The sequence below is a fragment of the Colletotrichum higginsianum genome, chromosome 4 (assembly GCF_001672515.1).
Source record: "Colletotrichum higginsianum IMI 349063 chromosome 4, whole genome shotgun sequence".
Taxonomy (NCBI): Eukaryota; Fungi; Ascomycota; class Sordariomycetes; order Glomerellales; family Glomerellaceae; genus Colletotrichum; species Colletotrichum higginsianum.
Window position 1 is genome coordinate 5,260,613 of NC_030957.1, and position 19,135 is coordinate 5,279,747.

General features: G+C 56.4%; 5 protein-coding genes across 5 annotated transcripts; 2 read left to right on the forward strand and 3 right to left on the reverse strand.

Moving 5' to 3' along the window:
- Nucleotides 1-1,941: 1,941 nt before the first annotated feature.
- CH63R_06927 (L-galactose dehydrogenase) lies at nucleotides 1,942-3,123 on the forward strand (the record flags this gene model as incomplete). Its single annotated transcript, XM_018301902.1, has 1 exon — nucleotides 1,942-3,123. The coding sequence occupies one exon, from the start codon at nucleotides 1,942-1,944 to the stop codon at nucleotides 3,121-3,123; it is 1,182 nt and encodes a 393-aa protein (XP_018159752.1).
- A 381-nt stretch (nucleotides 3,124-3,504) lies between these two features.
- On the reverse strand, nucleotides 3,505-6,218 carry CH63R_06928 (SIP5 protein; the record flags this gene model as incomplete). Its single annotated transcript, XM_018301903.1, has 2 exons — nucleotides 3,505-5,757; nucleotides 5,835-6,218. The coding sequence occupies 2 exons, from the start codon at nucleotides 6,216-6,218 to the stop codon at nucleotides 3,505-3,507; spliced, it is 2,637 nt and encodes an 878-aa protein (XP_018159753.1).
- A 4,365-nt stretch (nucleotides 6,219-10,583) lies between these two features.
- Nucleotides 10,584-12,011, forward strand: CH63R_06929 (Actin-like protein arp-6; the record flags this gene model as incomplete). Its single annotated transcript, XM_018301904.1, has 2 exons — nucleotides 10,584-11,019; nucleotides 11,101-12,011. The coding sequence occupies 2 exons, from the start codon at nucleotides 10,584-10,586 to the stop codon at nucleotides 12,009-12,011; spliced, it is 1,347 nt and encodes a 448-aa protein (XP_018159754.1).
- A 335-nt stretch (nucleotides 12,012-12,346) lies between these two features.
- CH63R_06930 (Spherulin-1A) lies at nucleotides 12,347-13,119 on the reverse strand (the record flags this gene model as incomplete). The annotated part of the gene is made up of 2 exons (XM_018301905.1): nucleotides 12,347-12,579; nucleotides 12,636-13,119. 2 exons carry the CDS (start codon nucleotides 13,117-13,119, stop codon nucleotides 12,347-12,349), a joined length of 717 nt encoding a protein of 238 aa, XP_018159755.1.
- Nucleotides 13,120-15,602: 2,483 nt separating this feature from the next.
- Nucleotides 15,603-17,044, reverse strand: CH63R_06931 (Ubiquitin fusion degradation protein; the record flags this gene model as incomplete). The annotated part of the gene is made up of 2 exons (XM_018301906.1): nucleotides 15,603-16,641; nucleotides 16,746-17,044. The coding sequence occupies 2 exons, from the start codon at nucleotides 17,042-17,044 to the stop codon at nucleotides 15,603-15,605; spliced, it is 1,338 nt and encodes a 445-aa protein (XP_018159756.1).
- Between the last annotated feature and the right edge of the window lie 2,091 nt (nucleotides 17,045-19,135).

Below are 19,135 nucleotides of genomic sequence, written 5' to 3' on the forward strand. Positions count from 1 at the left end.
AGGCAGGTCGTGCGTGGAGCATGCGATGGAACTTGGAACGGATGGAGTATTACGGTACGGCAGAACGACCGGAAGACGAGACAAGAAGTTGGATCGGGCAGCCGGATGGGGCTTGGTGTGCTTTGGGCCAAGTGGCTAACTGGAGAGAGAGTGTTACGGACGATGAGCCAGAGTAACATGGGCGGATGAGATGGCGGAAAATTGCAGGTTGCCGTGGAGGGAAGCATCTGGTCAAGGGAGGGGGATTGGCTGGCTGTGTCAGGAGAGCATTTATGCAATGAGCCGGGGAGACTGTAGATATGGCCGGTTGTTTTGGCTATTTACCGACCAATGGGACTGACTTGAATAGGATTGGATGAATGAGAGAACCATGGAAAATGAAATCAACTGGAATTAGCGACGTGAGTGAGAAGGACGAGCGAGGATCTATCTGCTTCGGGGCAGGCATTTGAAGTTTTGCCTAATGGTGCTGATGGACAGGCACTGACTGAAAGCACACGAGCACCTGACGCGGAAGGCGAGATGATTCGGTGGCGGGAGTACACCATGGCGTCGTACCTGGATAATAGAAGTTCGTTTGGGTGAAAAGATAATGGCTGTTGATGGGCGCTCCAAAGCGGTCATGGTCATTCGCGGTGGAACGGACATGGCAGTGATGGATGGATGAGGATCGAGATCGAGAGATGGAGATGGAGAGAGAGACGCGGTTACCAAGTGATAGGTACGTACCTCTGAGGATTAACTACCTACCTACCTAGGTAGATATCTAGATAAGGGGTGCTTACTGGAGCAAGTTATGCAGATCTAATGCATGGTCCCGGAAGAACAAGCGGCTGGCATTCATTCTTGGCCTGATGCAGGCAGGAGAGGAGAAAGAAAGCAGCGAGGGACTTGGACGCGGGTTCTGGGAGGCCAGCAGGGCCGGTCTGATTCTCTAGAGAGCATACAGCGACGTGTGACGTTTCCCCCAACAACATCTCCGCATCGATCGTGTTTTCTTCGCACCCAGTGTCCAGTGTCACCACCATCCATCATCCATCATCCATCCACCACCATCTACAGAGTACTATCACCAGGCTTCTCTCCCACCGGCCAAGCGGGCGCCTGGCCTGGTAGTTTCAAACTTCCATCACACAAAAGGCTCCGCCTCCAAAGTCGACAGTACTCGGCCCGATCGAGTCATGGCTCCATCGTCTGCGCCCCAACCCCGCAATGTCGGCCATTTCGCGATTGCGGCTTTTCTGTCAGACAAACTCCATGCTCATCCACTCACGTAAGATGCTGCGAGCAAAGTGCTAGATGGGCCCAAGCCGTCATGATGATAGCAGGGGCGTACAACAAACAGCCTACACCACCATGCTGGAAGCAACGAACGAGGTCAGGCAGCCCCCGTGGTGGTAGGCAACGGCCTGTTTCGGCCTGCTCTGGGGCGCGACCAAGGTCAGAAACCTCGACCGTGAGACCAAACCACGAGCCACCACCATCATCTTCTCGTTCATCCCCCCTCACCGTCCCCGGGCCTGGCCGGGGCGCCACTACGCCAACACCAGTCCGATTACAGCAGAGACCCCAAAATGAGAAGGGGAAAAGGCTTTCCCCCACCTTTCCGGCGGGGCAAGCCGCAAATCACATTCGGGATCCCAGACACGCGGGGGACCCTGACTATCAGTCTATCAGTCATTGACGTGCTCGACTCGACCCGATATCCGAATCTGCGCCCTCTCGCCCGTGTTTCTGCCCTGGAGAGCTTCTCACGATTCACGACAATTACTGCCCTTTGCTGTCGCCTGGTTACACAGCAGCCAATTTGACTGCTATACAATACGGGATTTTAGTTCGTTGTCTCCGAACTTGCAGACCAGACAAGCAGAAGAGGAGGGGGGAAGTAAGAAAGGAAAGGAAAGAAAAAAAAGTTCGTCGACAATCTAGACGAAGAACAAAATGGCTGCTCCGCGCACCACCGTCGCCTCCCGTCCACTCTCGGCCGTTCTGCCGCCGCTGGTTCTCGGTACGGCCACTTTCAACTACCAATACGTCTCGGACCCCGGCCGTATGCCCTCGGTCGACATCGTCTCGCGCGCCCTCGACCTTGGCGTAACGGCCTTCGACACATCCCCCTACTACGGTCCCTCCGAGTCCATCCTCGGTGACGCCCTGCGCAGCCTCTCGCCACCCCGCGAGTCCTACTTCCTCGTCACCAAGGCAGGCCGCATCGCCCCGACCGAGTTCGATTATTCCCCCGCCTGGATCCGCGCCTCGGTCCGCCGCAGCCTCGACCGCCTCAACACCTCGTACCTCGACCTCGTCTACACCCACGACGCAGAATTTGTCTCCCCCGATGACGTTGTCGCCGCTGTCCGTGAGCTGCGCCGCCTTCGCGACGAAGAGGGGCTCGTCCGCTACATCGGCATCTGCGGCTACCCCGTGCCCGTCCTCTGCGATCTTGCTGAGAAGATCCTCCGCGAAACGGGCGAGCCCATCGACGCCGTCCAGTCTTTTTCGCACTTTTGCGTACAAAACAACACCCTTGGCTCCGACGCCGTCTTATCGCGCCTGCGGGACGCTGGCGTCGGTGTCGTCACCAACGCGAGCATGCTGAGCATGGGCCTGCTTACGACGCGCGGTGTCGACGACGGGCCCATGGCGAGCTGGCACCCGGCCCCGAGTCCGCTGCGCAAACTGTGCAAGAGCCTCGCCGTTATCGCCGAGGTCGCGGGCGAGAAGATGGAGGATGTCGCCCTCTACTGGGCCATGTCGAACTGGGCTCGCGTCGGTCGCGCCTTTGGCAGCGAGTTGCTGCCGCCTACCTATAACATCCCCACCAAAGTCGGCGTCAGTGTCATGGGCGTCACGTCCGTTCCCGAGCTGGAGGAGACGGTTCTCGCTTGGCAAACCATGTTGCACGAGCTTGTGGCCGAGAGCAGCAGCGGCGGCGGCGGCGACAAGACGCAGTCTAATGCTTCCACGGCGTGTCGTCGACACGACAAGATCCAGCGCCTCGTGACGGAACAAATGTGGCCGGCCCTAGGAGATTGGCGTAACTATAGCTGGGCCAGCCCTGGTGAGGATTTCGTAAACCAGCGTGCCCAGCAGGCCTCCACCGCCGCCGAGCCCCATTTGTAGATGTATACCCAGGAGTTGTTACAGTCACGACCCTTTTGGATTCGGCATTTTCGGCGTTTCCTTCATAGACAGAATTGTGAGGCCGAGACCTTCATCATCTCGGCTTTCTTATTTCCACGTACTCGGACGGTAGTAGAATACAATCAACCAGCCACTCACATGGCAAAAAAAAAAGGGGGGGGAACAAGTAGCACATCTAATCAATCAATCCACTCTGCCCTCCCAAATGCCACGCTAAACGCCCTGAGTGCCCTCGAGTTTCTCATCCAGTGTATGCAAAAATGAAAGAAAGACAAAAGTCTCCAAGTTGTCGCGCCGAGTTGCCGCCACCAGCTGCGACTAAATACCGCATTTCCCCATAACACCCTCGTCGTTGTTTCCTCACTGGGTAACCTCCGACGACCTCTCGACGACGTTCTCGTGGCCAAGCCTCTTTGTCTCGGCATTTTCCGTGGTGGGTGCTGGGGTCTCCGGCGTGATGGTGACCTCAGGAGTCAGCGCCCCGCTACCGGGAGACTGAACATCGTCCTTGCTGCTATTGCCGTCGACAGGTTCCTCGGGGATAGTGGGTGGCGGTTTCAAGGTGCCCACGTTGCTCTGCACGGGCTGCTCGACATGAGCATCTTCCATATGCTCCGCTTCGGGCTCGTCCTCGACTTCGTCCCGCTTCCGCGTCGCGGTCCGTTGGCTGTCCCCTGAAACTCCTTCTTGGTCTTGGTTGGCTTCGCCGTTCTCGATATCAACACCCACCATTTCTGCCAGACTTCGGAAATTGAACATCGGCTCCGTATTGTCGCGCTCGCCCTCTTCGCTCCGGTTACCTACGCTCAATTCGCTGGCCCGCGGGTCGAGGTATGCCTGGTTGGTGTAGCTTCCGGCGGCGCTATCAGCCAGCGAAGACGAAATAGACGAGGCATTGCTCATCTGTCTAAGATGAGAAGGCCCACGACCAGTTGTTGGGATGGGCAACGACGGAGTTGACGAGGTGCTCTGGAAGCTGCTTTCGGAAGACTGCGTCTCGACTGCTGGGCGCTCAACAGCTTTACCCTTGGAGTTCGAGTTCGGTGCTGAAGTTGGGGTTGGAGCAGGCGCCGAGGTGGGTGTTGTGCTGCTCGTTGCTGCAACCGGGGATGTCTCGGTGCTGGCACCAGCAGAACTTGACTGCGCCCCCTGGAGAGTCGCTTCCACGCGTAGGTTGCTTGTGGTACTGTTTCCCCGGCGTCGTCCAAGACCAAGAGAGAGACTGCTTCCGCTGGCAGAACTTTGCCCAGGACCGTAGACGCTTTGACGATCCTGTTTCTTGACAGCTTTACGCTCCTCCTTCTCCCGCTTCTTGGCCTCCTTACGCTCCACTTTTTCCTGCTTGCGCTTCCGCTCCTCTTCGGCTGCAAGAGATAAACGGACGGCCTCCATAAACATCATATCCTCCAATTCTTCCATTCTGTTTCTCCTGTTGGTGGGGGCTCCCCGCCCCGAGGAGCTCCGTGGCCCAGGCTCAGGCCCAGCCGGGACCGCTTCGCCCTCCGGATTACGGCTCGGGCTCTCCTCCGGCTGGTTGTTGGACGGTGCGGAAGGTGTTCGACTACCCGTGTTCCTCCGACTGAAACGTCCAGGTCTGGTAAAGGCGAAGCCGCGTTGTTGCTCGTTGTTGCCCATGAGAAACGCGGCGGTATGCAATGCGGTCGCCGCCGCAGCTCTCCGGGCTTGGTGTGCCCGTTGCGCTGCGAGTTTCGTTGACCAATCCGGGCGTACTCGGTCAGTGGTGATAACGTTCGGGGCGTTTGCCGACAGGCTCTGAGCACGTCGTCTACCAGGAGTGGGCGAAGTCGGAGAAAGGGTCGAGTTCAGAGAGCTCTGCGATGACATGGCCGTATTCTGCGACGGGTATCCAATGGCGTACGACAGACCACGGCGGAAGGGAGGGGCGTCGTAGGTCACGCCAAACTCTGTCTGTTGGCAGTAGGGACACTGGGCGGGTTCGGAAATGAGCATCTCCGAGGCCTCTTCCGGGTTGGCGGGGTTGGGGGGTTGTTCGTTCGGTTCGCCATGGTGCTCAGGGTAGTGAGGATCGGCACGTTTGATCTGGACGAAACATTCACTGCAAATGGGCTGGTCGCAACACCGAGTGCTGTTCAGGTAAGGCGGATATGTCAGGAAGCAGATAGGGCACTCTGTGGCGTCCTTGTACAAAAAGACCTCCAGGGGCTGCCCGTTAACGCAGGGGTCGTTAGGCAGCTTAATCTCGCGCGGGGCTACGTCGCCCGACGAGTTATTGCGCGAACCGCCGCTCAAAGCGGCGGCCAGAGCTTTCGCTCTGGGCTTGAACGGCGAGCTGCTACGTTGTTGTTGCTGAGCTGCGTTGGGCGATGATATGCCGGAAGCAGGCAGGGAGCCGCTGCGATCTGAGCCAACAGACAAAGACCTCGGGCCAATCGGAACTGTCAGGTTTGCGAGGTTCTGCGATGACTCGGTTGGGGACGCAGGCGAGTTCGCCTGGGGGATAAACTCGGGGGGAGGCTGTTCGTCGGCAGCAGGGATCGGAAGGCCGCGACCGGCGCAGATGAGCTGGTATTCGGTCCAGTTGTCGGAATAGTCGTTGAGGCCTCTCCAAAACGGCGCAAGACGTCTCTCAATCTGTTGGGTACTCCATGTTAGCACGAATTCTGTCGTCACGAGGGGCCAAGGAGGCGACTTGCCTGCAGCTGCCGGACGACAGGTTTACTGAAGTCTTCGGTCCCAGTGTAGGTTCCAAGCGTGACGAGGTAGCCGCCATCGACATGCTCTTCCTTCATGCTACGCTCACGCTCCTTCTCTCTGGCGACTCGTTCCCTCTCCAATCGACGGGCTTCACGTTCTTGCCTCGTTTCTCTTCGCTCGTAAGGAGCATCCTCTCGGCCGGCAGCGCTGGACGATCCGGCGGCTCCGAGACCGAGGAGATTCAGGTCGGCCCTGCTAAAACGACTCTGCCTTCGGGAGTTGGGGCGATCACTCGGGGTCTCCCTGGATGTCGAGGTATTGAGGTACGCAGCCTGGCTTTGGCGATAGTCAGTCGCCGGGTCGACCGGACGAGACTCTTTGGTGCTTGAATTGCCCATGTTGATTATTGACGGTATAAAAATGTCTTGGCTGTAGCGCTTGGAAGGGGTTCGACTGCTCGTGTTTGTTTTGACGTAGTTGCTGGCAACAGTTGGCGGGGACCTCGGAAGGAATAACGGTCGCGTCGACCCGGGTCAACGACCAGCAGATTGCAGCGCGATGGCAAACAGTAGGTTGGGCCGGGTAGGGCGTCGTGTAGCTGTGCAGCGAGCGTCAAGAGTAGGTGGAAGATAATGGGTATACAATGACGCTGTGGTAATACCGCCGCAGTCTAGTTGTGGGGGCCGAGATGTGAGTAGATAGAGAGTCAACAATGCATCCTTCACGCAAGGTCGTCGAAGGTTGCGGGCATTGTCGGGCGATGGCGGACGGTGGGTGGATGCAATAAATCGGTCTTTCGGGTGCTCAGCGCATGGGCGATATGCGATATGCGATAGTCGACGATGGAGATGAGGTTATGGTGATGATGGTCGTGATGGATGATGTGGTTGGGTTGACAGCCGAGGGTTGACAGTCAGCGGGTGTTGATGTTGTTGTTCTTGCGAGTGTACAGGTGCCGGTCGGGCGTGTCGGGGCCGTGGAAGCTTGTGACGGCGTGGGTGTCGTACGTGCGTGGCTGGGCTCTGGGCGTCAATGTAAAGTTTGACGAGGTTTTGTTAGGTTCCGAAAGAGACGGAGACCTGCCCGAAAAAAGGCACAGCTTCAGGGGAGTCTGGAGAGAGTGAGGGGGAAGAGGGAGAGAGAGGGGAGAAAGAGAGAGAGAGAGAGAGAGAGAAAGAGTGAGTTGTGTGTGTGTGTGTGAGTGAGTGAGTGAGTGAAAGAAAGCAAACCGGACCGGCAGCACGGATGAGAGGAAGGGGCCAGGATGGCAAGGTACCGTGGGTAGCGGGAGAGCAGAGGTGAGCCACCGATTGTTGGATGTACCCAGCACCCCCAAGACCCAAGACTGTTGCGTGCGTCTTGCCGTCGGTGGAGGGACGAGCAGCAAATGCTTGTCAAAGTCGTCGGTCGGGGGATTAAGGCGGAGGGCCGGGGGGGTGGGGGGTTAGAGGATGCAGCGCAGTCAGTGCCTCGCCGGCTGCAACTGTACTGTAGATGCCTGTAGTACACGTGTAGTAGGCAGTGACCGAAGCCAGGGGGAAATGAGTCTGCGTCACTGGTAACAGGGTCAAAGGTCAAGGAGAGACGGGCAGCTAGCAAGTTTGTCAGTCAATGATGGCGTCGCCAAGTCAATGTGACGTCTGACGTGGGTTTGCCGGAGACGGAGGGGAAAATGACAAGAACTGTGGAATTACCTAGGTAGGTAGGTAGAGATGTAGGGTACTATGTTGTACAGTACCTACTGAGTAGGTATAATGGGTAGGATCTGGAGTTGTTGATGAGGGGCTCGCCGCATCAACGACGGACGAACAGAAGGGTCCAAGTCAAGTCCAAGAGGGAACGGGTAACTCCAAGCAGTTGATGGGACACAGGTGCCTGACTGAGGTGAAGAGGGTATGCGGCGGCGGCGGCGGCGGCTTGTGTTTGGCCAGGCAGGGAAGGTTCAGGTACCTATCTGTACATCGATTCAGGCCCTTGTATCCGTACGGACACTTTGGACAACTCACCTGGGAAAGTAAGAAGGCTGAGGTAGGTAGGTAGGTATCTATCTTGGCTACTTGTGAGTGCTTGCCTCTCTCCGAGGCTCAGTGTACCTGCAGAGCTCGACTCGCGGGAGGCAGTTGGCATTGGAGTGAAATCGAATTTCGGTGGACAGAATGAGGACAGAGTTGGGCCGCCGCTGGTGCTCAGGAGAAGACGAGCGACAGTCTGGACCGAGATCGCTCGCTGGACCGGCCCAGGCTTGTTTCTTAGCTTGAGAGTTTCTCTCTTAGGATTAGGAGGGTGCTGACGGTGGAATCCAGACATTCACCGCACTGGGCAAGCAGGAGCCACATGTTGCATGCTGGGTTTCTTCCACCTTTCCATCTTTCCTCCTTCCTTCCTTCCTTCCTTTCTTTCTCTTTCCCCTGCTTCCCATCCTCTATTTTCTCCTTTATTTCCAGGTGCTGGACACCTTGGCTATCTATTGGCCTACCTACCATAGGCACCTAGGAAGTGGGAGGAAGCCGCAACTGCAGCAACTGCAGTACGGAACGGAAACCCCGACTGCACAGACCAGCCGCCATTCCGGAGACATCAGGCACGTTCAAGCACGTTCCCAGGTGGTTACTGTGCTACCCATGCGGCTGCCAGGTAATGCTGATCTACTAGGCACGAATACCCTCAATAGGTACCTTGATTAGGTACAAGTAGTCGTCAGAACTTCAGAAGTACCACTGCGCAGAGCAGAGGAGCAAGAGGCTTGCGCGGAAGATGGAGCCAGGTGGGGCCAGGCCCCATCGGCCGTTATCCCCTTCCCCCGGCGCCCGCCCAACATGCACCTGCTCTCGTCTCTATGCGGAGGTAGGTATCGTCGTCGCATGCATTTCCCCGCACAGGGATACATTGGCAAGCCCGACTCTGCTGGGCACATGCATCTGTGACCTTGTCGTCTACGATGCGTTGAACTGAGGCCGGCCTGGGATGCCCCGCGCCCTTCCTCAACTGCTGCTATAACCAACCATCTTTGTATCTATGCCTCTCTAGGTACGTTGGGTGTCCGAAGACTGCCCGAGCCCAAAACGACCATGAAGGGGCGAGTAGGTCCACCCGCGCTGTTCCAACCCAATTCCCGTCTCCCCTTCCGTCTGGACATGGTTGACCTGAGGGAGTCAGTTGGTGGTTAATGGCATGAACAGAAACGCATCGCTATCAAAACATCATCAGTTGGTTTTCCACGATGTCCCCAACTCGAACGAAAGCGTCCTGTCTTATCCAAGTGCAAGCCCCACCTTGACCCCCGTCGTCCAATGCTCCTCAGGGCCCAACACTGCGAAGCTCACGCCCTCCAGCCTTCATCCATGGTCTGCCCTCCGACAGCTTCATGCGCACATCACTTCGCAAGTTGCACGCGCCGATCTTGCCAGAGAGCTATGGTGCCTCCCAGGCTTAAGCGCATGTCGAATTCACAGCCCTTCTGTCTACCCTCGTCCACGTGTCAACCGCTGCCACTAGAGCAATGCACCTCAACAACCGCCTGGTCTGGACAATATCAGACAGGCAATTAAGCTTCACCACGTCGTCTTCGCTTAAGTGGTTCCCATCTGACCCCAGCCCTGTCACGACATGGCCGCCAAGTTTGCCTAGCCGGTCGGTCGTTTGCTTTGGTCTGCCTACAGCTGGTTCCAGTTCGAGACTGACCTTAATTCACACGCTCAGTCTAGCATGTGCTGTTCTGCGGCAAATCTTTGGACGCAGCATTCGAGTATATAGGTACCAGAGCCCGGCGCCTGGCGTCTTGACAAGCGTATTGCCGGTCTATCAGATACCGATGACATTCCCATGTCTCTTACGGGCTGCCTGATGCGTTCCGGTCATACACCCTCCTGTCTGTCGCTTTTTCTCTGTAACCAATGCCACAACACTGTCGCGTGATGCTCTGAGACATCCATCCCACCATTTTGGTGGCGGTGAGCATGCCAAACGCCATTTACACGTCCAGCCACACCACAGCTCTCTAATAGATTAGTGAAAACATCCGTACTATTGTTTTTTCTTCTTCATTGAAACACGTTTTTCAACGGCTGACCCCCCCTGACTCCATTTCAACCCCCAGGGAATACAGAGGGATCGAGCCGGCGCCCAAGACTACATGCGCCGTCAACCATCATCGGACGCGTGTGCTTTAAAGCACCCAAATTGGACCAGGGGTTCTCAGCGAGGTGGTATCGACAATGGTTGCCAATGTATGGGTAACCTTTGAATCGGTGCTGGAGAGAAACACTGCGTGCTTAGACCGATGTAGCTTTGGACTGTCAGTTGTAGGTGCGCAAATCGAAAATTGATAGAAGCTGTAAAGCAGGACTCAACTATGCAAACGCGGGAGCATTCGCCAAAGTTCCACCATAGAGGGTTGACGACACGTCAACCGTCGCAGGTAGGTATCTTCTGGCCTTTTTCTTACACTGCAGCCCAAGCTCAACAATGACCCAAATCGTTTCACTGCCGAGAGAGAGAGAGAGAGAGAGAGGGGGGGGGGAAATTCCAGCGTTGTGTTCACAATAACGGGGATTAATGCTTGTATTACCTCAGCAGAACGCGCGGTGACGTTTTGCCCGACCACTGATCAACGAGAACCCACCGGAAAGGACCAATTGGAGCTGGCATCCGGTATTGGAGCTTGCGAAAGCCTCGCAGAAAAAGTTCCGAAAGATCGTGGCCGATCCATCATCACCAACCGTCAGCTTGCACAGCACAAGGCGGCAGCAGCGCGTCTCTCCTCAATGGTCGGCGGTCGCAAAAGCAAATCTGCAGGCCCTGCGCCTCCATCGCGGACCCTTGTGCTCGACAATGGCGGCTACACCATCAAGGCCGGCTTCGTTTCCGAAGAGCTCACTGACGAGCCGCGAGTAATTCCTAACTGCATCGCCCGAGACCGAGCAAGGAAGGTCTATGTCGCGTCCGACGTCGAAAAATGCCGCGACTTTGGCGAGATCCAATTCCGACGACCGGTGGAGAAGGGCTTTATCGTCAATTGGGAAGCTCAAAAGGAGATCTGGGACCATGAGTTTTTCGACGACAGCGCTCCTCAAAAATGCGACCCTTCCGAGACCAGGTTGCTCCTGGCAGAGCAGCCCAATTCGCTACCCGTATTACAGTCCAACTGTGACCAGATCGTCTTCGAGGAGTACCAATTCGCAAGCTACTACCGCGGCATAGGTATGCCACTCCACCCACAGGCGTCTCTAACCCCATGCTGCGTGCGTATGGCTTTAATCTGACTTGCTTCTGCCCCCTTAGGCGCCTCCTTCAATGCCTACCACGACGTCCAAGGCATCCTTCAAACACCTCGAGACCCGAACACGACACCCGATCTCCCGGCCGAAGTTGTCTTGTTGATCGATTCAGGCTACTCCAACACCATCGTCATGCCTCTTCTGAACGGCAGGCCCCTGCACTCCGCTGTACGCAGGCTCGACGTCGGAGGGAAACTCATGACAAACTACCTGACGCGTCTGTTGTCTTTGAGGTACTACGACATGCGCAACGACACCTACATTGTCAACGAGATTAAGGAACAGGTCAGCTACGTTTCCATGGACTTCAACGGCGACCTCGAGAAGACCTGGAAGGGCACCAGAGGCGAGAAAAGGGAGCAATACGTGACAGGGGCCGGCGTTGCGAAAGACTACGTCCTGCCCGATTTCCACACCCGAACCAAGGGTATCGTTCGAGACTACGACCCTGCGATGCACACAAAAGCGAGGAAGATGGCAGCACGAGCCGCGGACAACGACGAAGACATACTGACGCTTCGGAATGAGCGCTTCTCTGTCCCTGAGCTGCTCTTCCAGCCTTCTGATATTGGCCTTCGTCAACCCGGTCTTGCGGATGTCATTATGCAGTCTCTCTCTGAGCTGCCCATCGGGCTTTGGCCTGGTCTGTTGGCTAATATCGTCGTTGTCGGCGGCAACGCCTTGTTTCCCGGCTTCATTCAGCGACTGGAGAAAGAACTTGTCAAGAGAGTCCCCGACGCCTGTATTGTACGGGTGGCACATCCCGTCAACCCCATCACTAGTACTTGGGAGGGCGGTGCCAACTTGGCCAAGCACCCTGACATCCACAAGTTTTCTGTCACGAAGCAGGAATACGAAGAATATGGCGCCGCATGGGTCGCCCGCAAGTTTGGCTCTGGAACCGCCGGTGACTGACATTATTACTACACGTGCGAGTCGGCGTGAAGTTGGCCATGGTCAACTTTCTACCACGATTCGGATGGTCTTGGTATGCATTACAGAAGTCCAAGCAAGCCAATACGGCCGCCCGAACACGACTTTTACAAGAAACATAGTCCGCAGAACTTCGAAGAAACACGCCGAACCCTAGAAACACATTGCCTAGAGACTTTATACTGCCTAGCTCTCGGGGCCAATCTTAGGCCTCCCCGAAAGGTTTGCTGAAGTTACAACAGACTGCCTACCACAGTGTCAGCTTCAAGTCTTTTCGTTGCGAATCGGAGCACGAGCGTACTATGTATGGACTCCACCTACTTGGTCCCGCTGGCCTCACAACGCTGAAGGCACTCGGCAGTGCCAATCGAGGCACCGGTGCCAACTGCTGGTATATCGCGGCGAAGCTGCGCAAACTTGGCAGAGAGGGGGTTGCCGCCGAAGGCTGCGGCAACGACGGCTGGAGGTAGGTCGAAAAGCCCGTTGGCGACGTTGTGCGTGCCGGCATCTTCAGAGCTCAGAGCAGATATCAGAGTAGCGTTTTCGCAACCTTGGGTCCGTCGGTCAGCCTTGGTTCAGCGTGTCGGACTGAGGAGATCAACTCACCCGTGTTTTGCATGGTGTGCAGGCTGCCCTGGGGAAATATGGTCATCATCCCGGGCTCCAGCTTGGTCTTCACCATGCGAGCGCCGTTTTCCAGGGTCATGAAAGTTTCGGTGGTCCCGACGACCGACACGACGTAATTGGAAGCACGAGCATGGTAGTGTGGCGGCAGCATGGCGCAAGGGCCGAGGCTGATCCAGGCCATGGTCATGCCGTTCCCCACGGTTGCCGGGAATGTGGCGGCGTTGGCATTGACGACTCCGCCAGGGGTGTGGGTGTGGAACGGGTGGGCGAAGTAGTTGAATGTCCAGTCTTTATCGTCGGAGAGGCTGTTGATCTTGTCAAGCCCCGTCGGACTTGTTCTCAGCGACCTGACGAGATCTGGGTGCAGCGTGTCGTCCGTAGCGCTTATTGCCACTACGAATAGATACAGAAGCAATACAGAAAGGCTCTTTGGCGTCATGGAAGAGGCGATCATGCCGATCATGTTGGACGAGGTAAACAAGGTTAAGGCGTCCAAAGGAAGGCGTCCAACTCAATCCATGGGTTTTTATCACTGTTGGCTCCATACTGTCTGGCGGACCAGGACGGGGCGACCTTATATCAGTCGATGTGGTTAGACGCGTGTCTAGGTCGCCTTGTCCGCTTTTGTGACCACAATCGGGCCCATCCGGGGAAGTCGACAGGAGCGTGGTAAGCGGTGTCGTGGAGGGGCATTGTGATGCTCAGGCAGCTTCGAGTACACCAAACTAAGCGGCCAGAATGGTCTCCGGGCGGGACAATGGCGAACTTTTGGACCGCGAGGATGGTCAGCACGAGCGACTTATCGGACCGTTGATTTCGAAACTATACAGCTTACACTTTCCCAAGTATTTCCCAGCTTATGGGGTCGTACAATTTGGCGAAGGAACTCCATGTGCAGAGGGGGGTCTTGTGAAACGATAGAGAATCTGAGTCCCTTGTGGCAGGCTGTGGTGGAACATCGATTCGTCTTATCGTGAAAAGGCGTCGCCATCGTAGATTAATTCGCCCGGCCACGTAGCAAGAGGTGGCTCACAGAACTTGCGGAATGTCGAGCAGGAGACTCCGCGGCGCAGGCCCGCCGAATCGTGCCTCTAACTTCCTCAAGTGATGCCTGCAGGAAGAATGCTTGTACGACCCAAGTCATCAGGTGGGCTTCAATAAGAGCGATACTTACAAGAGTCCTTGGATGGACACCGAGAGAACATTTTCGACTTGAGCAGTCAAGGAGGCCCAGCCTCGCCCGTCAAGCAAGCATGAGATAGGAAACAGGGAAACGGATGGGAAGAACCCCGTGACACCTTCTCCCTAACCTCAATATTGTTTGTAGTTGAGCGCCACCTGAGTACCCTTGGCACAGACAGATTTCTACGACACGGTCCTGCTACGATAGCTCATCATAATTCTCGCCGTTTGCGTGACCGTTCCAATATGCCAGCCTGAGAAAGTGATTCAAGAGGTGTGGTTAGTATCGTCTGCCGCCAGTGGTCATATCATATCCAGTTTTCTGGGAGTGAGAACAGTTGAGAGATGGCTCAGGCTTGGTAAGGCCTGTCAAGAAGTTCTTCGGCCGAAGGAAGGTACACCTAAACGTCTCTGGGAAGAGAATTTGGATAAATCTGGACCTTGAGAATGCAAAGTCTGTCTTCACATAACCCCGAGACTTGTGGTGACAAGTGTACATTCTGTACGACGAGCGTTTTGAATCAGCGGTACACGGCTTCCAGCGGTGTGACCTGACCGTGGTAAAAGAAACGTTTCCGGCATCTCCGACGCCAACAATATATGCCTTGCTGATGTGATCTTGATTCCATAATCGCATGCTTTCTCTTACGCCTCTCTGGTCAGCCGGGCGAGATGAGTCAGGTTCGACCATAGTTCACGAGAAACAGTCAGAGTCGGTCATGTCGAGGAGACATGGCCAGCCTGATAATGACAAGTTACGACGGTGACACTGCGGCGAGGATTCGGAAGGTTTGGCGCCTCACCGTTTGTTTAGCGTAACGGATGACATGATGGCGGAAAGTAAGGCAGAATGAGAGGAGAATTGAGATGGTATATTGCCGTTAGGTTAGCTATTGCACAACTGACGTCTCAAACGCTGCGCTTCAAGGGTATCTGGTAAAAGACACAAAAGACTGTTGCTGAGAACCCGCACGCTGCACGCGTATGCTGCCCTGAAAGAAATGTCTACCCTCCAAGACTGCAGGGGCTTCGCGCTCCCCAGCCTTGCTCTTCTTATTCGACAGGAGTGGGAAAGTGCCGTGTGAGCGTCAACCGTATATTACTAAAAGGCATAGTTCCTCTCCGCAATCGGTTTCTTCGGTCCTTCTCGGGCTTCCACTGGCATGGCCAAGACTGTTCAGGCGCGAAGACCGATACTGAAACCATCGTCAGGTGCCGGAGGGAAATGTCCTAGAGGTGTCGCAAAAAGCGACCGCGGCTCGAGCACCCTATCGAATGTCAGCGATCTGAGCATATTCCACAAGGTCGGGGAGATCGGACAGTCACACTATGAACAGAGTTAGCAGGATCACACAACATGTGGATGGCAAGAGGTAGGAGTAGCCTTACGAAAGTCGAAGTTGATCCCTCGTTGTGTACCATGCAGTACCCGCCGCAGCAGCCTCTACAGAGCCTCTGGGTGCGTTCGATGCAATCGTGACACTGTTTCGTTGCCGTCAGCCTGGGCTCCGGTCTAGGCCTCGAGTCGAACTCACATTGCTCCCGCATTCCCAGCAGCTTTTCGTGATACGAGCCTGAGCAGATCCTTCATTAGCATTTTCGGTCTTTCTGATGGAGGTAAGAACATGCATAGAGTTTCGCAAGTGAACCATGGTCGCAAAAGGGTTCCGACCGAGAACGAGGTGACATGGACAGCATGTGTGGCGTGGCATACACTTTGGAACAGGCTATGCCTGACGGCGAACGACGTCGGACGTCGGACCGTCAGCGCAGCAACACCCTCTGCGCATCCATGACCTCGCCCATGATGCAGTCCGGGAAGCAGGCGCCGTTTCGTACCTTGATCTTGGGCAGGATCTCGTGCTCCTGGTGCTGAACCCAGGTGCCGCCCTCGGCGTCGACGACAATCACGTCCGAGTCGGCCAGTTCCGTCACGGCGCCGGGCGCCTGGTAGCATTCCTCGCACCACCACTTGTCGCAACCGGCGCAATACCGTTCACGGAGGCAGTCGATGCATCGTGCGACAAAGGACGACGAAGGGGCTTCCGGACCCGAGTGTGGCGCAGTCGCTGCCTTGACCGACGATGTCAGGAGCGGCGGCGGCGAGAGGAGCGGACGTTCGATCGCGGGCGTGCCGGTGTGGATCGTCATGCCTTCCGGAGCGGCGCCGCACCCGGCGCATCCGCCCAGAGCGACCGTGGCCACGGCCCAGTGACGGGCTGTCGGCGGGATCCTCACCTTGCCGTACGCAGGCGAGTTCATGTGGTGAGGACCGGTGCAGGCCAGGCCATCAAATGCGATGATGCCGTAGCAATCGACCAAGGCGTTGGCCCATTCCTCCACCAACGGCCGTGCGATGATGCGGCCCTTCTTCTGATACCAGTCTTCCCCCTCGCTGCGGAGGGAGGAGGTCAGGGCCTGCTGCGACTTGGCGTTCCAACCTGCGCCGATCTGCGCCCCTTGCGAAGGTGTCCCAACTGTCCTAGACGAGACGCCCGATGCCGTCATCGGCAGCAGTGGAGCGTCTTTGGCACCAAAGACGTACAGACCTTTCAGTCGAGGCATGCCCTCGGGCCGTGACGGTCTGCAGGCATACTGGAGAGAAGCACAGAGCTTGCGCTCGTTGAGGTTCTTGACGCCGCGGATAGAGAGAAGACGAACGTTGTAGGCCGGGTCGAGGATGATTTCGTGGCAGAGCTCGGCCGTTACGGAGAGACCATCGAGGATCAGCGTCTGCACATCTTGGAGAATGTTTTGTCGGCGAATGTTGGACAAGATGCCTCTCAGCGGGCCCGAGTAGAAACTGTTGAGATCATCGCATCAGCCGACAGTTGCGCCGTTTGGCTTCTGGCGATCAAGAAAAGGGGGCTCGACTGTTGGAGGTGGGGAACGGGGGGATAGACGCACTCATCTTCAGTCAAATTCCCGTCGAGCTGGGCGTTGCGCCAGACTTCGCCCCCGCGGTCGATACCGTCAATGTCAAACTGCGCGCCACGAACTTGGGCGAGGTCGAGGTGCCTGAAGACGCCCGAGGTGTGCTTGATGAGTTCTCGGAATGCTCGGCTTGTGGACGCAAGAACCAGGCGATCGTAGGCGGAGAGATGAGGAGCTGTATGGGCGAGGATGAGAGGGTTGGAGAGGAGGGAGAGGAGAGTTGTGGCAGGGTTCCCGTAAAGCGTGTAGGCGTCTTGGACGTCCGGGAGCATGTTACGGCGAACGCGCGCGGTGGAGAGTTCCGGGGAAGCAGGGACAAGGAGTTGTGTGACGGCCGTAAACCACAAAGGTTCGCGGCGATCAAGTCAGGAGATAGGTGGTGAAGATGTCGAAGGAGGAAGAACAGAAAGAGAGAGGGAGAAAAAGGAATAGTAACAGAGAGGGACGGAAATGGCCTTCAAGGTTGGCTGGGCGGTTTCGCTGGCAGTGGCGCAATCGCGATCGGCGTCTGGGCTGGTGATAACGCCGACGGTTTACATAGGGAGTATGAGAGAGAGGCACACAGAGGAAGACGGAGAGAGAGCTCTAGCTTGGTGGTGGGCAGGTCTACAAGCCTAAAAGCATTATCGAGCAGGACGAGGTGTCGGTCTAAATATCCACGGCGTCGAACCATGCCAGGTACGAGAGAGGCGACGGTGGACTAGTGTCCGGACAAAACAAGACAAGAAACGTGGGAGAGTCTGTCTATCCTTAGCTTTGCGGTGAGGAGGTGCTCCGTGAAGCAGAGTCGAGACAGGCAAGCGGATGTACATTGGAGCAAGGGGGACTGGACTGGGACTGGGACTGTCTTCCGCCGCCTACGTTGTACACTACGGAGACCGTCGACAAGATGCGCCGAGAGATGCAGCACGGGCAGGCTAGTGCTCAGGAGGCTAGGCCGGTCCAAGTTCCCAGTGGATTGATGTCCAAGAGAGAAAAAGAGAAAGAGAGACAGGAAGTTGGTCCACACCCTTTCCACTTCACGCCAACCCATTCTCTCTTGTCTGGCCCTCTGTTCTCTTACTTATTGGAGGTTGGGGCAGAATCAAGCAGCACAGAGATGGGAGAAGGCAGGTAGAGACGCATGAGTGACAAACGACCGCCCGCCCCGCCCATCCAGCGGCAGCACTCACCCACTCACCCACTCACCCAGCAGGGCAGGTCTTGTCGGCATGCATAGGGTGGTGGGTGGGGTGGTATCTGGGGTCGGACCCTGAATGAAGGATCCCGGATCGGCCGTGTCCAGTCAGTCAATGGAGCGAGCCATCATATGGGGCAGAGAGGCAAAGAATAGTGCGGTTGAAACGGCAGAGCTTTAACCCGCCGTCAGGCGCAGTCTTGGCAAACGCAGAGTAACAGCGAGCAGGCCCTTTGCGCTGGCACCTCGACGTCAAAAGTTCGATGCTGAGGGTCTCTTGAGAGCGTATCATGATAATGCGTGAACGTGGCATCATGCGCCCATCTGGGAAAACACGACAGCTAACGGAAAGGGAGGAAAGCCGACATCGTATGGGCTGAGGTATGGAAAGGCAACGGACGGGGGGTGGTGGCGAGCAAGGGAAGAAATGTAGTGAATTGACAAGGGGGGCCGTTCATCGTTGGACTGATGGCAGGTGTTGAGGCGCTTCTCATCAAAATAACAGATCGAATGAGTGAGAGAGACCCTGCGGATCTGAAGCGCATTTCCGAGCGCTGCCGCCAGAGGCAACGGCCGGGATGGTTTCCGTCGCTTCGCAAGTCAGTTCATTGTCTGGACTTATCTTATCCCGTCCCATCAGATCTAAGCTGGCTAGCTGTGCAGGTCTCTCTTTGAAACCGTTGGAGGACCAGATTAGCCGCTCCAACCGCTTAAAACTGCCCTGACTGACTGGTGGGCGATGACCTTCCGATTGCAGTAGCTTTGCGTGCATGTCACCCTACCTTACTTTACCGCAACGCAACGCAACGCAACGCAACCAGCACAACTCACTGAGCGTGCCTCCTTGATTATGGTGTCCCAGAGACGAAGGCCTGCCTGGTTATGAACGGTTCCTGCTCCACGCTGCGCTGCCACTCTGACAGCCTCACCCGATTTACGACCATTCAATTCCGCCCGTGGCTGTCCATCACACCAGGCCGGGACAGGGGAAGCACAGCAAGCCCTGTGAGATGTGAGATGCCATGTATATGGACGTCTTGTTTTGACCGGGCTCAGCCCAAACAACCATTGCAGAGGTGTTGTCTCCTGCGTGACACCGTCTGGGAACAATAGAGGAGGGGCATGTTTTGGCCGATGGAAAATGGTTCCTTTCCTTGCTGACCTATTCTGGGGAGAGCGTTTCGGC